Raw genomic sequence first — 11887 nt, 5'->3', positions numbered from 1 at the left:
TGAGGGACCCCGCCAAAAATCTGATGCCTGATGGGTCCCTCAAGCGTATCGACCATGGTCCATCTTTCAGTCAAGTAGTCAGCCACCTGCCTCTGCAGATATGGACTGACTTGCTTCCTGTTTAACGCGGCCACTATAGCGTCCCATCTGACGGACCCAAGAGCATTTTTTATGTCAAGAGTTATAAACAAAGGGATTTTCCTGGTTCCCCAGGTCCCTCTTCCGGTTTCATGGGCCCAAGTGACAATTTTATTAATAGCATGTAGAGCATACTTGCCCCTCCTGAAGCCATATTGATTTTGGTGTAACCCGTTGTTGTCTTCCAATTCCTGAATTATCCTGTTTGCAACAAGCCTCTCAGCCACCTTACCCATGTTGTTGATTAGGCTAAGAGGCCTGCATGCGACTGTAGTTGCATCGGAAGTTCTTTTTGGTAAAAAAACAGTCCGAGAGGCTTTCCAGCAGTCAGGAAACATTCTATACGAGACTCCAAAATTGGCTACGTCCGTCATCTCCCAAGGGACTCTTTTCATTAGCCCCTTGAGAATGGCAGCGAGGATGCCGTCAGGTCCTGGACTTTTTTTTATTTCTGAGACGACTGATGGCTTCATTGACTTCATCCTGCGTGAATCTTGCCCTTTCACACTCGACTATTTCAACGCGATTTAAGTCTCTAACGGGAAACAAACCCCTCAGTTGTAACATGGCGTTCTCTGACGTGAGGACGGGCAATCGTCGTCCAAATCTCTTCATTACTACCTGATACGCCCGTTCCCAAGGGTCAGAGTCCAGTTCGGAACAGAGCTCTCTCCATCGATCTCTTTTGGCGCGTTTGATCAGATAATTAAGCTCGCGCCTAGCCACGACGAACTTATTTGATGCAGCCACATATGGAGGACCACCAGCAATTCGCAGTCTATATTTTTTTGCGTCTCCAGAATTGTAGTTTATCGCGCTGATGTGCTATCTCTGGAGTCCACCAGTAGACAGAATGCCTTCTGTTGTTCGGCTGCGGAATTCTGGGCATCTCTTCTATTATAATATTTTGCAAGACCAATGGAGTAACCTCCCTACAGTCAGCCAGTTTTACTGCTATCCTCTCAACGACCATGTCAACCTGTCTCTCACTCAATCGTGTTGGTTTGGAGATGGTCTAGGCGAGTGCAGGGGAATCATCCATAACTAATAGAGTTGCACGATGATCGCTGCCCGTATCTGTCTCCAGTACACTCCATTGGAAGATGTGTGTACTCTATCTATTATTCACCAAAGTTAGGTCAAGTACTGATCTATGACCTCTGGCTTCAAAGGTGTGAGTCCCATCGTTAAGACAAACTAGACCCGTGACAATCATCATATCCGCAAATATCTGCCCTCTATTGTTAGTATAGTCACTGCCAGCGATAATTGCTTTGCAATTGAAATCTCCCATTAAAATGACTCTTTTGGGCGCCTGCATAATTATACCCATTAGTCTGTCAATGTATGTCTTGTAGTCCTCGAGAACAATATTGGGACTAACGTAACCAGCTACTAAGACAAATTCAGTCAGTATAATTGACAAAATTCCTTCATCCCGGCGATGCAACTGCCAAGCGTGTCTATTACTACAATTCTTGATTGCAACATCGCCTGTGGTGTCAGCTATCCAGTCGTGACGAGCGGCAACATTCCTGTTAGACTCCTTGGTAATAACCAAGTCAGCCTCAATCTCCGTGTCAATCACCCCCACTAGATCATGGGAGAGACAACTCCGATTGGCATTAGATAATAATAATCTAGGCATTGTCTTCGAATCCGCACTTCACGCCTCCGGTGCGGTGATTTCTACTGCCACAGTCCAGGCACTTCATGGCTTCTCTACAGTCCCTGATGATGTGTCCCTTCTCTCCACAATTGAAACAGAGGGCAGATCTATCCGGTCCTTTACAGTCCGCGGTCTTATGTCCTGTGGACCAGCATCTATGACACTTATCATTAGCAGTGCGAATGTAAGCCCTACAGTGGACCCAACCTATCTTAAGCCTGTTAGCCACCAGCCTTGTCGCAGTACTGTGATTTGTAATTACGAGTGTCTCCATATGCATGCCTTAGGGACGTCACCCTAAAAGTCTCAGTAGCACCAACCACAGCAACAATTGCATCATTAATGTCTCTTTCTGTCGTGTCCGAGTCAAGATCCTTGATATGAACGACAGCACGCCTATCGCCTTTGGTTCTCATGTCCACTTGCAACTCAGCAGCTCTGTCGCGTAATGTGGTCGTAAATTGGGCGGCACTGTCTTCACCTTAATACGGACCTTCAACTCGTCATTCTTGCCTTTTCTAAGAGACAGGATCTCACCGGCCTCCTCCTTAGTCACAGTATTTTTGACAGTTCTGAGAAGATCGGCAAAAGATTTGCCTTGAGCCTTTACGACCACTGTTTTGCTTCCCTCAACAGGAGGCGTGGAGCGACGTCTTGAAGCTGACCGTGACCGCGTTCGGCTTGTGTCAGCCCTCCTGGGGGCCATCAGAGAGACCAACACATCACTGGCCCTATGTAGATAAATCAACATCTTTTTAATTATATTTCCGTGGGGACCACCAGGCAAAATGTATATGGCACCAGTTGATCTAGTCAGTACTCTTCTAAGTGCTCTTAACACGCATCCAGCAATTTGTTTGTCCCCCGCAGTCGAATCATAAAATATAGTAAACTTATTTCTCTGTCTAGTATCCTCGTTCAGATCTACCATCATAGAAGAGACATCGTGTGCTATCATTCCAGGTTTTACTTGTTCAGTCATTGCCCTCCTTGACTTAACAATATCGACAAACTGACAAGTGTCCTTATGCTCATCAGTGGGGAAGGAAACCGCATTAAATCTTCCCATGGTCCATGTGGACCATCTCTGTGGAAATTTTTCAATTAATTCCTCATCCGTTAGCTCCATATTCAATATATCTGTCTGTTCCGTCGATGCAGCCTCAGTCTGGGTGGCCGGAGTCACCACATTCAACGGAGGTGACATCTCAGTTAAGGCTTTTAATCCCATATTTGTCTTAACAATAAGTTCTTTTAACAACAACAATTCTTTTAACAGATCATGTTCATGTTCATGTTGATTCATGATCAACAGTTCTTTTAACAATTAGTTCTTTTTTAACTCCACCTCATGTTCTCCAATATATTTCAAGAGACCGGGACCCTTGTGTTGCTTTAAAGCCATCATTACTATACCCATCTGATAGGTAATACTACCCAAACTATTTGGATTAGCCTCCTCTTCCTCTGAGGAACCTTGTCTGAATCGCTTCTTGCCCTTAGTTTCCGTCACTTTCTTGATTACCGCAGTTTTAGAAGTGCCAGCACTTTGAGCGGACATTTCTTCCGTTGGAAGAGACTCTCTGCAACGCATTATCTACAGCTGTACTCAGTGGGCAATTCCGTATCTAATGAGTACCCACTCGATATAATAGGGGCCCCAAAAATTTTGGGGTGGGTCGGGGGGAGGTAAAATGTATGATTTTACTTTTACTTTTATACTAAAAGTAAAGTCTAGACGGCAATGGTAAACTAAGGTTTACAATACGAGTATAGTGGTCAGTTCGTTGTAATAACTAAATACGCCGCGCGCCGGCCAGTAGTGTGTCAGCTACTGCAGCAAATTTACGAGAAGAAACTGGTTATGTAACAAATATTCGGCTTAGTGTTCGTGATTAATCACATCCATTATTAGTTTTATTCAAATACGAATTTACTTATAAGATCTAGATGAGCCAGTCATTATTTGTTTTTACAATTTTTAAAATACCTCAATACGTCGATTATATCAGCTGAACGCGCTACACAGTATTTTGCAGTTACTAAACTCTAATATTTTTAATTCAAATTGTAAATCTATACTAAATGTTTGCGGTTTCCTGAAGGTGTTTATTTTCATTAGTATAAATAAATTTTAGGTTTTTTTACAAAAAAATAATCTATTGCGATTCTAGCTTAAATACAAATGAAAACATGAACGAAACGTCAAATCCGCCTAAGAAAAGAGCAAATAAGAGATTATTAATAAATTCATAAAAAATATTGTATTAAATGTTGCACTCCGAAATAGGAGTAATTTAAATTTGTTGCTGTAGAGATTGGTTTCTAAAGTCGTGATTATTTCAGCGACAAACAATAAAAAGGTGTGCTTCGCGAGTACAAATCCACATACCGGTCCAAGAAAATTAAAGAGCGTAAAAAAATAGTAGACTATTGACCAATTTGACATAGTAGTACTATGTCAAAAGATACCTAGAATGCTGCTTAATAGATAGGGATTATATTAAAATGAGAAGAAAAAATTATATTTCAAAAGTTGATAAACTTAGGACAAAGTTAAATTTATAGTAAGGTAGTATTAATTTTTAACTCTTTTAGAACCGTACCTTTTTTTAACACTTATTTTGTTTTTTAGGAGAGCAGGAAGATTTATTTTTTAAATGAAATTTTGTAATCCCGGCTCCGGAAAGATGAGACAGTGTAATCAACTAGGTTTTCACATCAAGTTTGTCAACCAAGATTAAAGGCGCTTTCAGGTGAGGGTTTTCGTCTTATAATTAACTCAGATCAGGAGTAATACAGGACTCATAAACAGCAGTCTTGATTTTCCAGTCGAAAAAATGCAGACTATCAAGATTAGAATGGTGGTTAGTTTCGAAACCTGTTACACCACGATTCTGTTTTTAAAAGAAAATATGATAGTTTTGGACAATTTATCTTATCATTTTTGTAAAAGAAACAAGATTTCATAAACCAATGGCAGACTCGTGTATCAAAAGTTGGTTATAACTTTTTTTACTCATGATATGAGTCGGTCTATAAAACCACGGGTCCAGTTAATAGACATTAATTTTGATGATAATTTGCTAAGAGTTCAATGTGGTTTCAAATAATTCATCAATCTTCAAAATTATTGATGTCAAAGAATTTAACAATCAATAAAAATAAAAAAATGAAGAGAACGAGCGGGAAAAATCTGTCGAACACGTAAAAACGCAACAGATAAAAATGTGATAGTTAGATAATTGTATGGAAATGCAATAGAATCTTTTGTTGTATAAGTTCTTAGATAGCAATTCTGATAGATCACACTTGTTGTTTAGATACTGCAACTGCTTAACATCAAAATAGATGTGATATTACAGTAATAATCAATTATATTTAATAAAGTATGTAATAGAGAGATTGGAAATGAAATAGACACTTTCATTGTTTGTAAAACATTTTATAAATATGGAATTATTACATAAATGATTTTAAAGAAAATTTCTTAATATTTTTAACTATAAATGTTCCGTGTCTGCGACTTAAATAACACAACAGATACACACGGTAGTCTAATTCATACCTTTTCCTTTCTTTTTCCTGTTTAGCCTCCGGTAACTACCGTTTAGATAATTCTTCAGAGGATGAATGACGATGATACGTATGAGTGTAAATGAAGTGTAGTCTTGTGCATTCTCAGTTCGACCATTCCTGAGATGTGTGGTTAATAGTCTAATTCATACCAAATACGTATAAGCAAACCCCGCTCAACACTAGCAACAGTGTTTCTGATACTTTGTTTATGTCCTCTACATCAAGAGGGAGAGAAGAGACCTAAAACCTCTTCTTTTATAAATACTCCTCAAAAACTAGTCACAAGACGTTAAATTTAAACTTCTTTCTGGTTAAGTATCAACACTATGATTTCGTCACTTTCACGGCCAATTCAACCTCTTAGAAGATGTTCGTCCGATAATTTCTAACCTCTACATGCCAGTAATGTAGAGCGCCATCATGTACGAAAATGAAGCTGGATCCAACATGTTACGAGATGAGGCATTAGCCGTTCACATAACATGTCAAAACAGATTCTTCCAGTTACTGTGTATAAACAAAGAACGGTCCGTACGTCTTTTCGCTGGAAGTTAGCTTGAATTTAGTCACTTCAAGCAAATCACATTTCAGTTTCTATAACCTGTATCCATAGCTTATGTCTATTTACGTTTCGACTAATGTGGAAGGTGCATTCGTCACCAAACATTGAGCAATGAAACCGACTATCTTCTTCCCTACACGTTCCTGCATGAGTGACATAAATATTTATTTATCTGTATTAATTTTAATTTATAAGGAATAATTTTTTTAATTTTGCAAACTTTTCCATACGGTCGGTTGCGCAATTTGTAATTTCAAATTCGCTGATCTTGTTTATTTACCTGGGCTACGTTGGTTCATGGTGCGAACACCATTAATTTGATCTTACACGAGAGACCTTCCAGAACTTTTCTTTTCACAGACAACATATATTTTTTAATAAGTACTTTCCAGTGGTAGATGGATTACCTTGTTGGTAGTCGTAAACCGAACTTTATTCTGAAACGTCGTTGAATAATAGTAACGGAATTTGTTTTGGCCAATTCGAGCATACAAAAACCTTTCTCAACACGATCTTTCCAGACCGGTTATGCAACACAGTAATCATCAGTACTGACCACAACACCACTATTGGAACAAATCTAAAAACATTGTTTGTAAAACCATATAAGTTGCTGTCTTATATAGAAAAGCTAAATCTTTTATAAGCGATCAAAAGTGTTCTAAAACACTATGCACTACATATGGTAACTTATGGAATGCTTATGCACCATATCTAGCTACACGATGTCTAATACAAATAGCAAAGGAGAATGAAATTAATTAGATATGAGCTTGTAACACTATTCAAAACGACTATGTTGACATTACAGGTTCAAATTACTTAAATAAAGTTATTCAGATGAAAACTGACAGTACTAAATTGCTACAACAGTATGGTTTTTCGTTACATACTTGGTTTTCAAACATCAGTGCTTCTCTTGATCATAACTGTTCTTTTCCGTCCAATCAGAACGATACAAACTAACTTTAGGAATCCTTTGGAATAGTACTTCAGACATATTAATTTATCAACTCACTTATTCCAATAATTCTAACATCTATACAAAAAAAAATATTCATTCCATCATAGCTAGTATATTTGATCCACTGGGACTCATTGGTCCTACCATACTTTCTCATAAATGTTTTATGCAGTCATTATGTAAAATTAAAATTTATTGGGATGAAATATAATTCTAAAAAATACTTTCTCAATGGTTGGCTCTTTACAATCAGATGCATTTAATTGAATCTAAAAAAAAAAAATAGATCCATAATTCCTAATAATAATATTAAGATTAAGTCAATTCAATTTCATAGTTTTTCCAATGCCTCAAAAAAGGGTTGCTATATTTATACACGACCACTATTTGTTGGCAGTACAATTTCATCTAATTTACTATACTCAAAATGAAAACTGGCTCTCTAAAATAAATAACACTACCAAGACTTGAACTACATGGCTTTTTGTTACTTACTGGCTTATTAATAAAGGTAACTAATGCATTAAAGATAAATTTTAATGAAATAAACTTGTATACTGATTCTATCGTTGCACTTTACTAGATTCATGGATAACCATGTATTTGGAAGATATTTATTAGTAACAGAGTTTCAGAAATCCAACATAATACCGCAAATGCTATTTGACATTTCGTTGACAAGTCTTCAGATAATCCTGCTGGTGTACTGTCTAGGGGTTGTCCACCAAGCAAATTAATTGATAAGTCATTCTGGTGGCATGGTCCAAATTGGCTTTCATGATCATCCTATTGGCTAATTAATAATAATTTTAAATTTAACAATTGCAATTCGAATCCAGAATGCTTAGCAGAAAAATGCAAATCGATGTTATTGTCATGTGTATCCACATCATACCTGATTATACACAGAAATATTCATCTTTACATAAGCTACTCTGCAAATTAGCTTTTACTTTAGATTCATTTACAATATTAAATCTGATCAGTTAGAACGAAATTCAGGTCCTTTGACTAAATGGGAATTAAACCACACACTTAACTTCTCGCAACAATCACATTCATTCATTTTGGTCATGAGATGCATAGTATTGGTTTGCTTGGCATTTCTCCTGCCACCACCCCATTCCATCACCCTAAAGCATAAGACCAAATGTCTCTGCCATAAAAGGCTACTGAGCCTTGAAACAGTTTAGCGACCAGTGTCCTAACTAGCTCCTAGAGTTAACCTAAAAGCGTGAGCAGAATAAGCATGGTACCATACACCACTCGTTTGCATGTCCCACTGCCCAGTTGTCATATATCACTAAAATGGGTGGGTAGGTGCACCCTGTCAACTACTAAAACATATATGACTATCAATAATTAAATTTATCTCATCAAAGACAGCAATTCTCTATCATGCCTAGGCCACTGAATGCCAGCAAGTACCTCACCACCATTAAAGTGCTTGCTTGGAGTCTTAATCTGGCTGGTAGCCAGCCATATCTCTTGGCTAGTTTCTTAGAGTAGCACAGTAGAAGTCTTTTCCCTTAGGTAAACTACTGATGTCGGTTGAACAAAGCAACCGCATCAAGGAACTCCCAGACGGTCCGACAATGGCCACATTGACTCGCTGCTTGTGAGTGGTCAATTTTCCCCTTGACCTCTAAGTTCCAGAGTGGTCTGAGTTCTGGCCCCTCCAAGATCTGGGCAGTCGGAACATCATGTGTTCGTTCGACTGGACCTCCCCGCAGACGCACAGCTGCCAGGCGGAACCGAAACAAATATATTGGTTTACTCGTAAATTTACATGGTTGGAGAGCACTAGGGCTCCCGTTGCCCTTAAAAACAAAGGAGAGGCATACCATCCTGTATAAATCTATACAAGAACCTTCCCTTAATCGTGGCGTGCCATTCTTGTTGCCATGTTTCCATCTCTTCCATCTCGGAGGAGGCTGTAAAGCCTCCTTCGCAGGCGGGAGATGGGCAACTGTTCGAAATTTAGAACTGGTGCATCGAGATCACCATTACGCTCCGATACAGGCTCGGCTTGAAACCGCATCCCAAATATCTCGGCCTCCCTGCTTCTACGTAATTTCCACATGGTCGCCCGAAATTTCACCATTAAATCGAGTGGGAGAGCCTTTCCCAATACAGTGGTAGCTTCATAGGAGGTTGTTCTAAAAACACCAGTGCATATAATTAAGTCTCTGTGCTGAGCACTCCTTAAATTTTGAATAAGTGCTCAATTTCTTTCCAACCTTTGCGCCTAAACGGACGACGCATAAGAGGTCGGTCATATTATCGAAGACACCTCTGTACACCATGTATAAATGACGGCCCGACAGCCGTAATCCTTTCAAGCAATCCTCCTAAGCTTGTGCATCACAGAGACGGCGTCCGCTGTTACTTTCCTAATGTGGTTGCTAAACAGCAACTTCTCATCAAACAAAACACCTAGGAACTTATGAACTTGAACTCGGCTGATAACACAGCCTTTATATTTAATGCGGGGGTTACGACTCTATGATAATTTTTCTGGGCCCTTGTGAAGCATAAACTTCATCTTGGGCACAGAAATCTTTAAATTTTGAATGTCCATCCAACCCTCTGCGGTTGACAAAGCCGCCTGCGCTCGGCCTTCTAGCTGCGGTCATGAGTTACACGAACCCAGGCGAAAGCCTGGGCCGTGACCCCTTTCGGGAATGTCAGTCCCAAAAATCCTTCGAATATCAGGTTCCACAGCAAGGGACCGAGAACGGACCCTGCGGACTTCCCTTAGTAATGGACTTTTCCACAACTAGGTGCGCATCCTTAAACAGAGCCGTGCGATCAGACAAATAGTCACGTACTACGGCTTGCAGGGCTGCGGGAACATTGCGGTGTTCCACCTCATAGAGAACAGAATTCCAGCACAAGGAAGGAAATGCTGCCTCTATGTCAATAAAAATTGCCAAAATATATTTACAGTCAACGCTTTCCACCTCGTCAAGAGCATTTAAGATGCAATCCTCGGTGCCTACCCCTTTCATGAAGCCATATTGGCCTCGATTTAGAAGTAAGTTCATATCGATGCTTTCCCAAAGCCGTTCTACAACCAGCATTTCAAGCAACTTACCGATTACCGGCAAGAGGCTGATGGGTCGATAACTGCTGACCTCACTCGAATACTTTCCTGATTGTCAGAGCATCCTCACCAAAGCCACCTTCCAATGTCGGAAAGCAACCCCAGCTTAGGCACCCTGAGCAATCGGCTCTCTTATGACAGGCAACAGATAATAGAAAATATCCGGGTCAAGTTGGTCAATCCCCGGTGCCTTTCTGAATGCTATTCGAGAAACCATTAACTCGGTCTATATTTACGGGTTCCACAACCCGTACACCAGGGAATGGTGTCTCATCCGCCCTAACGTCGACTTCTGCTTAACCCTCCGGAGCATCTGGAAACAGAGTATCCAGGAATGCCCGGTAAGTCGCCACAGTTGTTAAAGTGTGGTCATGACCAGCAAACCCCAATGGCTTTGGCCGGTAACATGACTTTGCGAGCTGCCATGCAACTCGCGCATGGAGTCTTGCCAAAACTTGAGTTTGACTTCCTTGATGGCATGAACGTACTCATTACGGGCGCGCCGGTACATCCACAGACCCTCTGCGCGCACGTCATCAACGATAATCCCCATTAGGGGGCGACGATGGTATCTTCTCTTAGCGGATCTAACTCTTGCGCACAGCACGCTAAGGCCAGAGGACAACCACTTTTTCCCATGTTTCCACCTGCGTTCAACATACGGCTCCCCGGAAGCAGTAGTCATGACGGCTCCAGGCACTCTCCGATCAGCGAATTGGCCACTAGTTACGGGTCCGTCCATTGGTCGAGGCCGCCGTAGGACCCTATCGCAGCCAATCTTAATGACTCAGGAGATGCATTGTATTAAAAATAATCAAATTATTTCTAAGCATAGTAAACTTATCTCTTTGCATCCATTCTTGGCTAACTCAGGTTTACTACGCATAGGAGGCCGACTGCAACACTCTTTATTATACTACCATCTTACATATACTATCATATTACATCCTTATGCTAACATCACAAGACTAATCATCAAGGCCGAACATTTACGGCTTCTACATGCTGGTACTCAGTTAACACATCTGCTGCGTCAGAAGTATTGGATACTAAATACCAAAAGTACTATTTCATCAATCTTCAATTAATGTTTGGCTTGCTCCAAGTTTAATACAAGAACTCAAACTCAACAACTTTGTCAACTATGTTTAAGAGTAGTTCCTTCATGACCATCCTCTGCTTGTGCAGTGAATTATGGCAGTTCAATTATGATACGCCATGGTTGGCAGCACTCTTAAGTCTTTCACTAAAGCTTATATTGCACTGTTTATATGTTTTGCAACTAAGACAATACATTTAGGACTAGTTCTGTATCTAGACAGTCATTCATTGCAGCCTTAAAAAGATTCATATCTCATAGAGATATTCCTAGCAAATCTTTTCTGACAGTGGTACTAACTTTTGACCTGCTAAAAACTAACTTTATAACTTAAAACTGTACTTATTAACTCTTTAAATCAGACAATTTTAAATGAAACATTCAATCATTTTCAACAAAACTACATTTCAATTGGTCATTCATTCCTTCTCCATCTTCTCATTACGGTGGTTTGTGGGAAAGTGCAATTAAAAGTATCACACAACACATGCGTTGTGTTATCAGTCAAACGATTCTTAACTTTAAGGAATTACATACAATTTCAACGCAGACTGAAGTTTGTCTTAACTCCCACCCCTTATTCTCTGTTTCTACAGACCATAGAGATTCTGAGACTTAAACTCCAGGACATATTTCTTAAAGGTCATTATGATATTTGTAACAATGATTTATTAGATTTGTTATTTATGGTTAAATATTATGTAATTTCATTTATTTTGTATTTAAATATTGTATTAGTGTATATTCTAAAATGCATCTTAATGTAATTG

At 39.6% G+C, this 11887-nt stretch overlaps 1 protein-coding gene across 1 annotated transcript; it reads right to left on the bottom strand.

Annotated features, from left to right (window-relative positions):
- Nucleotides 1-1252: 1252 nt before the first annotated feature.
- On the bottom strand, nucleotides 1253-1786 carry LOC142325752 (uncharacterized). The gene has a single exon (XM_075367782.1). The coding sequence runs from the start codon at nucleotides 1784-1786 to the stop codon at nucleotides 1253-1255; it is 534 nt and encodes a 177-aa protein (XP_075223897.1).
- Between the last annotated feature and the right edge of the window lie 10101 nt (nucleotides 1787-11887).

The sequence above is a fragment of the Lycorma delicatula genome, chromosome 5 (genome assembly GCF_047948215.1).
Source record: "Lycorma delicatula isolate Av1 chromosome 5, ASM4794821v1, whole genome shotgun sequence".
Lineage (NCBI taxonomy): Eukaryota > Metazoa > Arthropoda > Insecta > Hemiptera > Fulgoridae > Lycorma > Lycorma delicatula.
The sequence above is the reverse complement of the archived record's forward strand: the minus strand, read 5'-3'. Positions and strand labels throughout refer to the sequence as shown.

Coding starts and splice junctions, on each gene's coding strand:
- LOC142325752 (XM_075367782.1), bottom strand. CDS start 1,786: ATGCCTAGATTATTATTATCTAATGCCAATCGGAGTTGTCTCTCCCAT.